At 41.2% G+C, this 16,952-nt stretch overlaps 1 protein-coding gene across 1 annotated transcript in view; it reads right to left on the reverse strand.

The window, feature by feature from the left end:
* The window catches only part of KLHL14 (kelch like family member 14), a 59,341-nt gene that overhangs the window by 27,219 nt on the left and 15,170 nt on the right, over positions 1–16,952 (reverse strand). The window contains exon 2 of the mRNA XM_048287056.1: positions 16,644–16,765. Within this exon, the coding sequence (XP_048143013.1) occupies positions 16,644–16,765 (122 nt within the window). The remainder of the gene's footprint in view (positions 1–16,643; positions 16,766–16,952) is intronic.

Genomic DNA, 16,952 nt, shown 5'->3' on the forward strand with positions numbered 1-16,952 from the left:
TATGCAAACAGAGGCCGAATTAAGGTTGCAGAGGCAGCTTAATTCTCACATTTCTTAACTCCAGAGGGCTTAGTACTGCCGTGCGTCTTAACACTCTTTCCAAGCTGGGTGCGAGTTCCTCGTGTGTGATCCACCCCAGGTCTGACAGACAGCTAACACCTTCCTGCTGCTTCAGCATCTCTGAATCACCCACGGAGGTGCCGCGGAGTCCGAAGTCTCCGAAGCCCATGGCCGGAGTTGCAGGAGCCCTCCTCCTCCTCCTCCTCCTCCTCCTGCTGCTGCTGCTGCCGCATTTCCTTGCCGCCGGCAGTGTGAGGCTAAGCCGCTAGATGGGGTGCGGTGCGCTCGGCTCCCCCCTCCCCGCGGAGAGGCGTTTCAATCATCTTTTGGCTTCAGGTTTTGAAGCCAACCGAAAAACAAAAGAGGTGAAACGCAGCACAGAAAAAGGCATAGCCAGCTTCCTCCCAAGCAGTTAACTTCTGCTTGTTCCCCGTGTTCGGCGTGAAAGGGAAGAAATCAAACGGAGTACACAGACCCCGGGGAATGCTCGGTGCATCAATCCTGGCGGATGCGGAGCTCCCGCTGCCTGCAATGGGCACGGCAGGTGCTCAGGCTTTGGCACGGGTATCAGTCATACCTGCTTTGCCTCGTCTTGTCTCAGCTCCTCGAACCCAGACTGCGCAAGGATCAGTCAGCGATTTCTCTGGCAGTCCACACACATCTGCTTTTCTATTCCACGCGCCAGTCCCAGTGAAATATAGCAGGCACAGTTCCCGTCCCCACCAATACGCCGCCAAATCTCTCTCCCTCTCTCTCTTAATAATGATCTGGAAGCTGGGTAAAAACAACATCCTCGCTTTTAACAAAGAGCATGCTTCCTCATTACAGGGGTAAGGAAGAGGAAAGAGGACGTGAGGAAACTGCGACACAAAAAGAGAACTACAGAATTAAAATACTTTCTAAAAGAGTCAGTCCTTTCCAATGGAAAGACAGTGCTTTACTCAGTTATCCCCAACTGAACTGCATAATGGTGGCCAGATTACAGCTCTCTTCTCACCTCTCTAAAGAATGATTTTTTGGGGAAGGCATGATGAAGCTGAAACATGTCTAGTCATCCGCGAAGGGACTTGTATTTACCTGCATTTCCAGTGCTGCTGAATTATGCCTTCTCTCACTCTTCCCCAACAGCTCACAAGAACTGTCCCTCTGAAGGCACCATCCATCCCAATAACACTACTTATATTAAACCTGTATATAAAATACAACCAAACACTCCTTCCCAACAACCAGCTTCTTCCAGCTTCCCACAAAAATACCAACATCCTAGATCCCCTGCACAGTACCCTCTCATGACTTCGCCCAGCCTTGTAAGCTCCTACAGACTCCTTCTCCATGGCCAAGAGAAGGAGACCAAAAAGCCAGGATGATTTTGCAGTCAGTCTTTTCTTTTCCTAGTATGGTATGAATAGGGAAAGTCCTCCTGCTCAGCAGAGGAAAACTACCTGAGAGCAGCTGCTGAGAATGCTCCTAACACAGGGCAGAAGTACTGGCAGGGGTAAGCACACCCTCAGTTCTCCTCTTTACCCCAGACGTGGAATAACTTGCACTTTGCAGCCTGTCACAGACAATACTGTACAGACTGATTTCCCTGCAAGTGTCTCAAAAACCACCCCGAAAGAGCCACATGCAGGGGTATATCCAAGTGGCACTGCAGCACTTGAATTTAGCAGGATTACACTTTAGCTGTGAACTGGGAGAGGAGCACAGGCAGACAGATATGTACCTGCCCAACTGTATGTCCCATCACATACCCTGCAGGTGAAAACTCAATTTAACTTTCATTCCTGATGAATTTGGATTTTCACAAAGAGAAGCAGATGTAAAAAATGTGGCAGAAAAAGAAGAACAAAGGAAATAAAATAAGAAAGTGCATTTGAGCTGTTCTTTCTTTAATTCATGGCAAAAATGCTGATAAAATGCACAGTGCATCACTACTGGACATTAATGCAGACCAATCCTGCCTAAGGAGTTTGCAGTCTTTATATAAATTAATAAAGACAGCATATAATCCCAAGTGCAGAGCATTTGTTCATATATATTAATATGGAGACTGCTGATGCACATCTGGCTAAAATAAATGTGTTTTACACAAATTAGGTTACCACTGATACAAACAGTTTTGATTCATACTACAGAGAACAAACAGATGATCAACATTATTGCTTTGGTGTAGCACTGTGCTCGAGGAAGCCACCACTTATCAGCTGGGCTGGGGTAATTGCTTGTAGTCTCTTAAAATTAGAAGAAGCCACTAGCTTAAACTACTTTAAGCACTGATTACATTGTTTAAATGAGCACATTTTACCTTACATTTGTAACCACTTAGGAACACCAGCACTAGCAGGCATTGTGGCTCAACTAGTGGGTGCTACTTCGGGGAAAAGCAGATCAGCTGGATCCCTTGCAATCCTTTGGCCACAACAGAATTACAAAAGATCCAGACTCAATAAACTTCCACAGGTGGCAAACAAAGAATAGAAACCAATTCAAATGCAATTTCAATGTAAAATGAGCTGATGAAAGCAACCTACTCTTTATGCCACTGTACCCTATTTACACAGTAATAAAACACTGAAATTTCGCACTGACTCTACATATCCCAAGAAGCAGTATGGAATATTTATTACAGAAGTAACTTCATTAAAATTCTGTAGAGTCCCTAAAGTCAAACTTTAGACATTAAGTCTGCAAAGACAGCTCTGTATGATCAGCTGTATGTAGGCTTCCAAATGGTAAGTCCTCCAATTTATTTTGTTTTCTGACAAAAAGTACTCTTTGGTGTTCTGCAATATGTGGAACATCTGAACGACTGCAAAAACCTGTTTGGGACACTTGCTGAGATCCATTTCACTAGATCTTCACATAGAAATTCATTCTTATTGCAGCACCAGGGTGCATAAACAGTTTTGATAAAAATGAATACCAAGCAAGTTTGCAAAAATCTTGTCTTCAAATCATATTACCTTGAAGGCTTAGTTATTTGTTCTCTGGTCTACAGTATAAGTGCCGATAGCCCAAAACACTTTCAAAAATTACAAGCCAGACCACTATATCCAAGACACTACATATGCTCGATGACCCTTCAATTGACTTTCCTCAATTTACTTTCAATTGACTTTTAATTTTCAACCGTAAGATCAAAACATCCCATTTGAAAAACAATCAGTTGAATCACAAAGCTTTGTCTTAATATACTAAATGTGCAAGATCAGAGATAAAGTTGTTGGCAACACAGCTAATGTAGCTCTGCAGCAAGTTCCCTGAAGTAATCAGAATTAGGTACTCAGTCATGCTTTATTTGGGCACACGACAAAGGGCAGTATTATTGTTGTGCTCTGAGGGGACAGTCCCAGGGTAGAACTGTGAGTACCAAAATTGTTATGGTGTGGCGTAGTGGTAACTGAACCGACTTCATGTTACTGACCTAGCCCCAACTGGTGCGCTCTCAAGTTCTCCTTTGTTTTAAAGGTCCCAGTTGGTCAAGGGCCTGAGTTCAGCAGGTTCTGTATCCACCAGTGGCAGGAAACAATGTATTAAAAAGGTGTATATAAATGATCAAAAATTGGTAAATTGAATATTTCTTCCCAGTCCCAGTTTTTAGTATCTGCCTGTGGGTTGCTCTACTGGACAACCCCAAATCATTTATAAGCAGAACAGACGTTAAATTCTTAGTACAATTCACCTACAGATTTCACAGAGTGATATGAATTTGGTCCACACCATTCTCTTTTCTTACCTCTAATAGCCCAGACTCTCCTTTGCTTGTGTGGGATATTTTTCCTGCTACACTTGCCTGACATTTTTGCACCAGCCTCTGGAGGCCACGCAAGATGGATTCAAGCTGTGGACTCACGAACAGCTCTGGTGTCTGCCCCTCATTGTCCAACCCAACCAACCAAAACCGGCTACTCCTCAACCCCACCTGCACCCTCCGTGGGGCTCCTGACACCCAAAATTGGTGTGCAATCATTCGCTTCCCACTTTAGTGCTATTTTTGAAGCCTTGCTTCTGTGAAGAGGAAGAGGATCCCCACCCCCGGCTTTGCACCCCTGGGCCACTCCAGCAGCCACTGAAGACTAACCCTGCAGCATCCTGCAAAGCCTCTGAGCCTCAGGGGAAACACAGAGCCCTCAAGAACATTTTTTGCACAATGCAAAAAGGTAGTTAGGGACTTCAAGAAAGAAGAGGTAAAAAAACATGATATCAAGAGGTAGATTCATTCCCACTGAACAGCACTGCTTTGTGCCATGTAAAGCCAGCACACTTTTCCCTCATTATTTTCTCTGATGACAATGAATTATTTTCCAATACTGAAAGTTTCAAATGAAAGCCCTGAAGTGACTGCAACTACTTCAGGTGGGCACCAATGCTTTACCTGGGGGGGGAACCCCTTTCCACGGCAGCCCTGCCTCTCTGAGGAGAAGCCAGGCTGCTAAAATAAAGCTGCTGGAGTGAAGCCAACTCATGGCTTCAGGAAAAAGGATGCTATGTCAGGGCTTTATTGATGTTGTAAATCTTTGCAGTTAAGAAAAATCAAATTTCTGAGTGCTGAAGTGATCATTTCTTGGAGCAGTGCTAGAGACAGCCTGGGAGCTGACAGGACAGTGGCTCCAGTCTTGCTGGGTGAAATATGCCCCGGTGCAGAAAGCCCCTGAAACATCCTGCACATTAACAGGACTTAAGTTGGAAGCCTGAGTATTGTATAAACCCTTACATGGGACATCTCGGCCCTGAACATGGTTTTCTTTCCTGGAGCTGAAGTTAATGGGAGCCAGTAAATGCCCAGCTGATTCCAGCAGTCGTGATTCTGCTGAATAAAACAAAGTTAAAACGAGCTTGTGCACACATTAGTGGTAATGCAGCTGGGAGACAAGGGCTGCATGGGGACTAGCCAGAAGGCTGGGATTTGGACACCACAGATCATCCAGCTCTGTGCTACTGGCTGCCACGGTACTTAAAATAATTGCAGTCCTCTGGAGAGAGTATATAGATAAACTCTGTACTATGTTAATGCACCATCATATAGAGTTGTTTACAGGCAGTACTTAGTAAAGTACTTAAGCGAGTATTTAAACAGGCTGCTGAACATCAGTGTGATTAATATTTTCCTGAATTAGAGACATAATATGAATACATTTTTCTGCTGTTGCAGTTTTTCATTATATACACTTATAAGCTGGACATAAGGATTTTCTTTCCGTTTTGCATCCAGCAAATGAGTTAATTTGGGAGTCAAATTCTGCCTTAGTTATGCCTGCACAATGCCTTTCATATGCATGAGGGCAGAAGACTTCTCTTTAATTGGACTTATTTTTTTGTTAGTCTATAATCAAGAAAAAAAACCAATCTAGTTCTTTCTTTCTGATCCTGCAGCTCTTTGACATTCCTTTCATGTAATTTCAATCAGAAAAGTATCTTTTACATATGGTGTGTATGTTTGTTAAGGCTGTGCACATACAGCAGCTGCAATTCTTGACCAGCAAGCAAGCAGCTGCTGTTGGGTACCGACTGGAGCCACACACTTTGTTATTCTGCATGTAAAATTGGGGGGGGGAGGGAGGAGAAGAGAAGAAACATGGCTCTTACATCACTGATCATGGTAATTCTATTTAAATATATTTTAATGATTTCTAACAACATAATTTGCCAAGCCTCCCCACCTCAAAGTGATGCAAGCACATCTCTCTCTCAATTTTTCCTTTGCTGCTTAGCCTAGGAGGAACATTTACCATCTTCTAGTTCAAGTTTTGGAGTCAAACCTTGTTTTTAAACCTTTTATATATATATATATTTTTTTTTTTTTTTTTAAAAATCAGAACTCAAAGCTTGGCCTACTTGTATACGTTAATGTCATCACTGCAGAACCATCACTTTACTTGCATTTACTTGCAGTTTCTGCTCACAAGGAAATAAGCTTGATTTAATAGTTTTAGCTACAGCCATCTCAAGAGTTGAAGACTTCCACCCCCCCCCCCCCCCAATTAAAGGTAAATCGTGTGCATTAAATACATTATCTACTTGTAATAAAATGGGAATATTTAAAATGATTCAGTCACAGATAATTTGTTGCTGCAAACGACAGGCTCGCATCAGCCACTGGCCGCTCAGGGTGTTTGCTGAGCTCAGGGAACACTCGGGTAGGCTTACCCACCTCATGGAAAACAGATGTTCACACTGTGGAAAAGATTCCTATTCCCTTTCCTGGTCTTAAGGATCCTGAGTGGGATCTCTTATGCCCAGCAGCTGGGGTGCTGGTCTTGCTCACACACCTAAGCCCTCACGTGCAGGTTAGTCCAGGGCACTGCAGCTGGAAACCAGCCACTCCTCCATGCCAAAAAGACAGCCCAGTTTATTTCACAGTTGGCCTCCAAGAAGCCAGCAGAGTGATTCTCCAGAACAGCTCTGGAGGGGCTCAAAGGCACCCCTTTTTTTCAGCCCTGGTGGTGATCTCTTCACAAGCAGAGGCAGCACAGCCATGGGGCAAGGTCGGGCAGCTCATACTACAGCTGCCGTTGTTGCTCCTGCCTGGCAAATACCAGAAGACACCACTTGTCTAGACTGATGGGAAGGCATATGTTAAAGCAATTAATTAATTTGCCCTAAAAGATTGAGGCCAGGCCAGGATTTGTCCCTTTCCTAGTGATCAGTCTGATCTTAAGCAATGGGATTTCCACTATTTCCCATGGGAGATTATTCCACAACCTAATAGATCTCAATGTCAGGAAGTTTTTTCCTGATATCCAGCCATAATTCATATCCATGAATTATGAGCTACTGTCGACATCACATCCATTGAGGCATTCCTAGAGCCTGCTTCATTTAAAATTATATGCTCTAGTTATGCAGGGTTTCTGTGTACTAGGGCAAAATGCTTTTTCTGCAGGTTAATTCATTACTATTCAATTTGTTAACACTTTTTTTCTCAGTGTGAAGTCATTCTGCAGTTGCATACCCTGTATAGTAGCACAATCCCCATTTGGGAGTAGAATCACAATATATAAATATGACAAAACAACATACCAGAACCCATCCCTGTAAAGACGTATTAGTCTGTTCCTGCAGATAGTCCAGCATTCGGTTAAATCAAAGCAGTAGCTCATACAACACCTGGTATGAGACAGAAAGCTTAGAAAAAACCCTCCTCAAGTATGTAATAAATTTCATTTCTGTCTTAAACAGAGGGGAGGTAGGGAAGTAGGGGGGCCAGTATAGGGAAGGGGAAAGGGATGGGGAAGGGAAGGGAGAAAGGAATTTAAGCTGTGAGAAAATAGAGGAAAACTGAAAGGAGAATGACTTCCTATAAACAATAAGCCTCTACAACACAGTAAGAACATACAACAGCAAATGAAGTCGAGGATGCAAAATGTTTACTTCTCACCACTAAAGCACTTAGAAAAATAGAGAAAGCTAAGGCAGGCTTCAGAAACCTGTATTGCAAATAATTGTGTACAAAACACTTCTAAGAAGGAAACTGCCTTTTAAGAACATTTGAGAGGAGAAAATTCATAAAACTTACCAATTTCTCAAAGAAATCTGAGGATTTCAATGGGTTTTTTATTGTTACACTTTACCCAGCTAGCAGTGTTCTGCCATCCTGTTTGCAACCCATTTGTACATAAACGCCACATTTGCCACTGGAAAAGGGAATGCTTCCCAAAGTAAGAAGCTAGAAACACACCTGAGTTCATTTTCATCTCTGTATGTGGCTAGCTCCCATTAATGCTACATAAATCCCAGAGCAAGTAGGTAAGAATAAACACACAAATTTTACCTGGAAGCATCTGAAAAGAAGAAAGCGATGTTTGCGAGGAGCACTGAACTTGCACAGTAACATATAATTTTGTGTTAAAGTTATTCCAGATGGCTGATTTTTTTAGAGACAGTGGCCAAATAGTATTGAGGGACCTACACAAACAGATCTGCTGAGAACATTTTGGTGATACTTCCATTCACTAGAAATTATGTGAATTTATTGAAATCTGTATCCAGCCAGGTGGGACACTTTCTTTGGACAGAAGACAGGACAACACAGCTCCCAGTTCCTACTGGACCAGACGTGTGTACGTAGCAGACAGACAATGCCCATAGGCTGAGATGGACTCAAAATGTTGCAGAGCCTCCAGGTCAGCATTATGCCCATGTATCTGTATTCTGGTGATCACCTGGTGAAGTCATAGCAACTTGTCATTTGTAGGTAGGCAATTTCTGGTTTGCAGTTAGCCTTGCACAGCTTGACAAAACTTTCTTTGGTGGAGCTGTAAAATACCCATTGGGACATATATGAAGAATTCACAAGCTAAAAAATTGTGCTCTAACAGCAACCCTCTTCCACAAGAGATGTTGAGAAGAGAAGGGGCATTCTGATATGACTATTATTTTGCCAAAACATTTGAAATAATTTTTTTTCATTTTGCTTTGGAACTAAGAAGTAGAGGTTGCTGCAAAATTGAACTGTCATCCTCAAGACATCTGTAAAGATATGTAACTCAAGTTGAAAGATGACTTGGAAAAAGGCAAGCTCTGTGAGCCAGAAGGAAGGCTTTGAGTCAAAGGTTCTGATGCACTGGCAAGGATACAGCAAGGAGTGGAATCTCCAGGAGCCAGCACCTTTCTTTGTAAGGTGTCCCCACAGAAGCCTGACATCAGCATCTGCTGTGAAAATGGCACCAGTCACAGGGTAACTCATCTGTCTTCCACCTGCTGCCTTCTTACTCAGCTCTCCACTGCCTCAGTGCCCTGCCTGGGGAAGGTGCGCTCCGCAGTGTTTTGGAAGGAGGTTGTGTCCTGTTCTCTCATCCCACTCAGGTTTCCAGCCACAAAGGGTCCTTGGCTGAGCACATGCAGGGAACAGGACATTTAGGTAACACTTCTGGACTCTCCCTGGAAGTAACTGTTTGAATGGCGTTTCTGAGGATGAAGATGAGTAGGCAAATTCAGACATCTTTGTACATGCAAGAGGAAATGAACAGCCTGGTTTCCACAGAGGTGGGTGTTCACAAGTTCATAACAAAGGGCAGAAAGTAGCCAAGAGAAGCTGAAAGACTGTTGAGGGCTTTAGTCCAAACAGACAGTGCAGTGATAAGAGTCGTTGTTTCAAAGATACACCATAGCAAGATGTGTAGGGACCAGGAACACTGGAATAGAAAGCTATTCAGAATCTACAACACACCACATTTACAAGTAAGGCACAGGGAAAAGAGGAAACAATCAAGTAACACTTGTGTAAAAGGAGAAGCTGACAAGATTGCAATCAAAAATAAAAATGTGCACAAAGAAGGCTGACATTTCTTGAAAGTTATCTCAAATGGCAGTGCAGAAGAAAATAGAATTTAACACATAAATAAAGCAATCATTGTGAGAACCCGCTACGTTTTCACCCGCTATGTTTCACTCATTCTCAGACTTCTGTCTTGCTCTTAGACATGCAGGCGTGCGCCATTAATGGCACTTGCACAGTTGAACTCCCACGCATCATCCTCAGAACGGGAGCTGTGGTTAACCTCTGGTATGTCACAGGTAAAAAAATACTCTTCACTGTATTTCTGTTTCTCACTTATATATTCTTAGTTCCTTGTAGGTGTAAAACATGTGGCTTGTTGGCAGTGTGTATGACCACCTTGAATTAACCTCCTAAATCCAGGCGTAAAGCTGGATAGTCATACCAATCAGTCAAGTTTTCTGTGCGTGAATCTTTTCTTCCTTTGTGACCGTATTTTCCTGCTTTTGAACTCTTTAAAAGTGTCTAAGTATAAGGATGGAAAACATAGATGGAATTTATGTTTAAAATTAGTTTTCAGTGCAATCCATGTGTTTCTTTAAGGAGGATACATATAAGCATGTGCATATGTGTACATGTACAACTTCTACATACATGTACCACATTTATTAAATCTGTCTAGTGGGTAATATAAAGACTCCTGGCTTAGCAATATGCTAATGCTTGCTCAAGCTTTTCAGTGCAGTGCTGAAACCATCCTTGACACAGCACTGAAGCAGAAGCTGCATCATCCCCAACTGCTGGATAAATGGAGTAAGAGAGATGAAATTTATCAGGGCTGCCAAGAACTGCTCATCAAGACACATTCTTTGACTACCTTAAGTGTGCACTATTCTCACAAGTACAAAAAAATAAAAAAGGAGGAGGAGGAAGAAATTAGAACAAGCATTTATCAAGACAACCTGCCCATCTGATTTGACACATTTTTTTTGCAAACATCACTTCTTTTATTCAGTTACAATTGATTTGGGGCAAATTGAAAGGAGGAAACCTTTGCTTCTAATGCACTATCATTCTCCAAAAAAGTAAAAGCTTTACAGTGAATGAATGTATTTATTTGAAAGACACCTAATTTCCAAAGGGACAATGTGTGCTAGGCATCTAGTAGTACTCAAGCTGACACTTAAGTCTTTGAAAATTTCTTCCAAGAACCTCTGATGTGAGCTATAATCATACTGTTAGTCTTATAAGTAGCCAACCTGGAAAATAGAAAACTAGATAAAACACTCCAACACATGAAGGATTGAGAAGTTCTCAGAGACTCCAAAGACATTTCACAAAAAGTGAAACATGGGGTTTGTTATTAATTTTCTCAGGAAGGACAAAGTATCATTCAGTGTAGGAAAGGCTGATACAACTGAGCACCACAGAACTGCCAAAGAAAACATGGATGGAAGAAAGAAATATAACCTATTCCAGCAGAAACAATGCAGGCTGGGGAGTGGAGTGACCTGGGCTCTCTGATGCTGACTTTGAAGCAAACCACTCTACCTTCCTTTTACTTGACTTCCCTTTGGATAAAATACATAAATAATGATGTTCAAAGGGTTTTGTGAACCATCAGTATGCCTAAATGCAGGCTGACATTCAAAATATTGTTACTGAAGATGGAGGACTGCTGCACTGTCACAGAACATATTCAAGGGAAATTTAAAAAGTCAAAATGACAGAAATAAAACATGTTGTATGCAGACTGGAATACCTGCAGGAGACTGCTTCATGTAGAAATGAAAGCACAGCCAACCTGGGGAAGGAAGGAAAAGGTGGACTGCCTTTATCAGAGCATCTAGGATGGAAAGGTTTCTGGCTGCTCGTCATGATTAGGGAGTCAGAGGAAGATGAGTAAATGACAACTCTTTAACACTGTGTGATTGCTGCTGGCAGGAAGGAGAGGGATTGGGAAGGAAATCAAAGTGCCTGATTCATTGTTTGTCTTTACACATTGACCAAACACAGCAGACTTAAATACACCTAGCAAAGGGCAGGAAGGCCAAGATAAACAGAAAAAAAGACTAAGAGTTAGGAAGTAACCCGAGGAGAAAAAGTAACCTGAAAAGAGATGCTGGTCACCCTGAATAAACTCTCCACTCTGGCAACTTTCTGGACATTTCCCTGTCTTTCCTATACAAATATGAGACAGTTCTCATTGGACAACGATGTCGGCTTTTACGCTGGATTAAAATCCAAACCTAGTGCAATCCCTAAGCATAAATGCATTATGCTCCATACATATATTTCCCATTATTGTGATGTTCACTGAATTCTCTCTGTGGTTCACCCAGATGATGTGAGGAACTAGGGAGGTTAAGGAATGTTAACTATTAACATCTCATTGAATAACAAAGTACTGATATGAAAACTGTATCTGCTGCAGCTGCAGCTTCACATGGATGAAACATGCCATGTAAGACTTCAGTAATGCTTCCAACATTTTACATTTCGTGCTTTATAGAAAAGGGTATTTTAGATTGAAACAAGGAATTGTTGTATATCTAGAAACCCATAAGACACAATTTCTCTTCTAGTCATCACTTCTAATCAGACAGATGGATAAATTGGTATGGAAAAAACCACAAAAAATCCTCACCTAAAACAATGACTGCATCATTTTTATTTATTTCTTGCATTCTCTGTTCACATAGCAAAAAATTTAATTCCAGTTAGATCATTCTCTTGTGATACTTTTTTCTTTCATTTAATATATTTTTAAATGCTTAGAAGCATTATGACAGAAAGCATGTATTTTTTTGCCCTGGTTTATACCCATCATCCTTACCATTACAACAAGACAAAAGCATTAAAGTAAAATTAATCATGTCAAAAGATTTTAGCAAAAAACAAGGGAGACCATGCATAAAGCATCGCTTTGTCTACTATGAAGTCACGCTCTGATTAAAAACATATAATGAAAGTGAAAGTAATACATCATTGCCTTAGCAGTAGGGTTTTTGGGAAAGCTACGCAATTCTGAACACAAAAAATCTTTATAGGCTCTGGATTTTGCAATGATTATAAAATAATTCTAACAAATAAAACATTGTTTCACTTCCTTAAAGTTTAATTAATCTTAAACGTTGCAGTTAAAACAACCAACCAAAGGAGTTCTAGAATTAAACACAGACTCCTGGCAGGACCATAACTGGTAATTAAAACCCAAGCAGCAGTGCCTGGTTCTGAGCAGTGAGGCATGAAGGGGTGACACAGAAATCCCCTCACTGCCCCACATCCAGCAAGTAGTTATGAAGACTGCAAAATATCATAGAATAATGAAACCCCATTAACTGAGCAGAACTTTTGCTGTTACTGAGGACTGTCATACACCCGTCAGCTGTTCCATTTCTGTCACTGGGCAGTGGTAGCCTGTTGCTGCTACGTGACCTATGTAGTACCCAGTTAAAAAGTGAACTGGTGTTTGTGCACACGTAGGCAAACCTGAAAAGAAACCATGCAGTGAGGATATTCGCTGTACTTTGCCATAAGCCTAGAAAAGCCTCTACTTTGCTCAGGCACAACTGTGCAATAAGTGATTCAAATTAAACACCAACGTGCACATTATGGTGTGCATATTATTATTTATAATCTCAGATTAGGATTGTGCCTGTATGAAGCAAAATTATGTGGTAAAAATGTTTGTAGAATGCCCCTTACTTTCTCCTTTTTTTTCCTCTTTATTCTGCCTCTATGTTGTCGACATAGAAACAATAACTCTGAGAAATACCAGATAGAAAAAATACACAGTAATACTAGACTGTGAAAAATCTACCGATCCCCTGAGCCATAGCATTCTTGCCTATAGATGATGACATTAAAAAATTGGAAATGGGTGCATGCTTCCCCTCCTCTCCTGGGTCTATGAACAAGGCAAGTTGTTTTCCTGATACCTTTAGAATTACTCCCATTAGTACTGATGCATTTGGTGCTTTGGCTATCCAGGCAGAGAGAGGTGGGCAGGATCCCCTGCCAATAGATCTAGTCTTGTCTAGGGAACAAAATGAGATTGCTCCTCTGTTGAGCTGTCATACTTGATAGCTTGTGCTGTTCCACCTGCACCTGTCCTCGCAGCTCCAGCTGCAGTGCCACGGCTTGCATGGAGTCAGCAGCTCCTGATGGTTGATCTTCTCCTGTTCCTTATGCATCACACAAGGCAGGACACAGAGCCCTAAGCTACTGACTGCTGAGAAGTGAGCCACTCTCTGTGCTGAGGAGGAAAAAGGAAACAGGCAAGCAGCTCCCTCTCAAATGGGTCCGCAGGCCCCGATGAGTAAATTCTGGGGCTACTCTCAGTGGAGAGTGACAAGAGGAGATCCAGGCTCCTCTCATCCACCTCCTCTTCAATGCCCCTGCCACTGCACCCAGGATTAAGTGTTTCCAAGCTTCTTTCCCAGCCTCCCTATCCCCAAATGCCACTGGCACAGAGAGCAGAAAACGAGGAATGTAAATGGGTTTGGAAGAAGGGAGGTGGAATTTCTGTGCACATTTACATTGGATCAGTAAGCCTCTAAGTGCAAAATGTGGCATTTTGTTGGTGTGTGGGGGAGCCTATTGGCAAGCAGAAGGTTAAAGAAAAAATCTTTGTAATAGGAGGAAATCAAAAACACCTAAGGCGATAATAAAATAGAACATCTTACAATATCAGACTACAAGAAGTGAAATTCTTCCCATCACAGAACCTCATGAGCAGGACATAGCTTTTACTCTGTCCCTACTCACTTAGGAGCAAACTCCTCATTTGCACTGACAAGTTGAGAGTGAACTGCAACCTAAGGACTGACAGCACTATCTATAAGTAAGTGAAAAAAAAAAAACAAAAAACAAACCCAAACAAAAAACCTCCCAAAAAATCTTCTGCCTTTGCTGCTGATTGTGTATCTCTGATAAGACAACTGTGGATTGAGAGAGAGGTAAATGGGTGAAGAAAGAAAACTTCTTCCTAAATCGCAAAAAGTACATGATAAATAAAGATAGAACTATGCTCTTAAATTCACACACCCCCTAAATGTCACAGTATGTTATTACCACACCATGGCTGCACTGAACTACCACTATGCTGTAAGCTTGCACAGTTTGTTGTCTTCCTTAAGACTTCTCAGTCATAGTTCTTCAAGTCCCTGCACTCCTATGCTGTAGAGTTCTCCAGTGTTTCATGGAAAGGACAGAAGTTCTACTTGGACTTGTCTCCCATTCCCTCTTAAGGTAGAAAAAAAAAGGGGACACTTGAAACTCTTATTTCAATTGGGTTTTTTTAAAAATAGTTATTGCTACCATTTTGTGAGTAGTAAAATATTTACTAAGAAATAATGCTTGTTAACATTTTGTCTTTTTCAGTGCGAAAAGACAGGCATTCTCCTCTGCGTTCTTCAAACTTTAGCCCAGGCCAAGAGGGCACTCTTTTCTGGCAGGATTTGCAAGAACAGGATTACCCATGTCAAGAGAGGGCTGTGTATTTGACAGCTGTTGTCTCAGCTGGCACTGAGACAGATCCTGGGACCTTCAGGACTTCCAGTGCTGAGCAGTGAGCGCTTGAACCCGAGCTAGTCAGGACCGTAACAAATGCTTTGTTTTTTAACCACAGCATAGAATGTTATGTGCACTAACTATAACAGAAAGATAACTTTTCTTCTCTATTTCTTAGAGGTAACATAGAAAAGACAAAATTCTCTACATAAAATTGTTCTGAAACGTCTCTCAACACCACCACAGACAGTGGTGTTACTCCAACACTAGAGATGGACATTTAACCAGAGCATTTAGCTATCCTGCCTCGGGATAGTTTCCCACAGTCTTGGAGACAGCAACACAATATAAATAACCAAGAGCTGAGTAAATTCCATTCTTACAAAATCTGACAATCCGCAGCTAGTTAAGATTCAGTTAAAAGCTTTCTACTTTAATTCAGTTGACAGTTCAGATCTTGAAGCAAGAGATCCATGCCTCCTGCCTCTCCTGTTGAGCCACTGGATTATACACAGAAAACAAAAAAAACCACCTAGACAATTCTGCCTTAGACAGTATCATTGATTTTTCACTGACTTACCATCTTCAGTATTTTCTTAGAAGTAGTGTATCGTAACTCATTATTCTGAAAAATGTGAAGCGTAATATGTTCCCTAGCACAGATGCTGTAGACTTTTATAATGTACCATTCATACAACCTTTTGTGATTGTCATTATACACAACACCCTCAACTAGGCCCAGGTCATCTATAACTAAACAGTCTTTATGTGGCACCACTTTGTGAAAGGCTCCTAAATCTTCCATGGGAAAAAAACAATCTGCAAAGGCATTATTTCAAGTCCTGCATCATAGCAATTTTTAAATTTTTTTCATCCTAACCTGTGCATGTAATATTAACGCGGAGGTACACCATTACAGGGCTTTGGATAAGGGAGAAGAACAGAATTCTGTAAAATGTATTTTACTAGGGGGAAAAAAAAATCAGGTCTAATAGGAAATCCAGGTTTTACCAGTTGTCCAGTTTTAGAAGTATGGCTTTGATTTATGGATCAAAATTGCTCATTTATTATTTTATCTATACTGCTTTGGGCAATTTTGACAGTTAAAATTTAGTTTTATTGACCAATGCAGCCAGTTTAGCCACAAGGGGACTAATGCACACACAGCCTGCTGCACTCAAGAAGCTATGATTTGATTCCATGACCAAGTCAGACTGGGAATCGCAACCAACATAACAATAAGTTCCAAATCTCGATGCTCGAGGCAAAATACTTACTCTAAAACACAATCCACTATTAAAAGAAGGTGGGAAAGAATTTTGTGATAGCAGCCTCCATGCACTGTTTATTGTAGCTGATATATTCCACCAATGCTTCTGTCAGCAATGGACGCAGGGTAGTACAGAGGAAACCTTTCTTTAATGATTGTGGACAACAGATAAAGCTGGAAGAAGGAAATGAAAATGCAAAAGAGAATCAAAGGTGTGCTCTAGTACTATGGTTTACCAGGGATCTGACTCTGAAAAAAAAGTCTTGAAAAAACTGCCTTCCTTTTTTCCTAAACCAGATTTTATTCATATATACATAAATATGCATGGATTCATGTTGCAGCTTGAAAGACTTACAAGTTTACTTAAAAAAAACTTACTGGAATGATTTTAAGCCAATGTTAATTTAGGCCTATCCTATTATAAAATTAGCATCTTCTGCAATCTCAATTTATTGCTCCATTGTGAAGCCCCTTGTGATACATAAACAAATCTCTGAAGAGAAACAAATCAATAAAGTGTCTAATTTGATTAACCATGTTTTTAAATTCATCAAGACAACTGTACAAAAATAAACCACTTACTTGTCAGTATTTTCCACGTCTTCTTTTCATCATCATAATACTGAACCAAATTGCTGGGTAGCCGGTCAGGTCCGGGAGGCAATCCTCCAACCAATAACAGCATTTTCTTATTGGAACGAATTCTTCACCCAAAACAAGAGGAAAGATGAACAACCACATTACTGAGGAGTATTTTTAGTGGCAACAAAATCATAACCATCAAAAGAATGTTCACTGCTTGCAGTTTTCTATTTCATTTTTTGTGTTTCTTTTCCCAATCATGTCTCAACAATCTCTTGAACCAAGCAGAAAAATGATCAGAAAAGCTGT

The sequence above is a fragment of the Corvus hawaiiensis genome, chromosome 26, assembly GCF_020740725.1.
Source record: "Corvus hawaiiensis isolate bCorHaw1 chromosome 26, bCorHaw1.pri.cur, whole genome shotgun sequence".
NCBI lineage: Eukaryota > Metazoa > Chordata > Aves > Passeriformes > Corvidae > Corvus > Corvus hawaiiensis.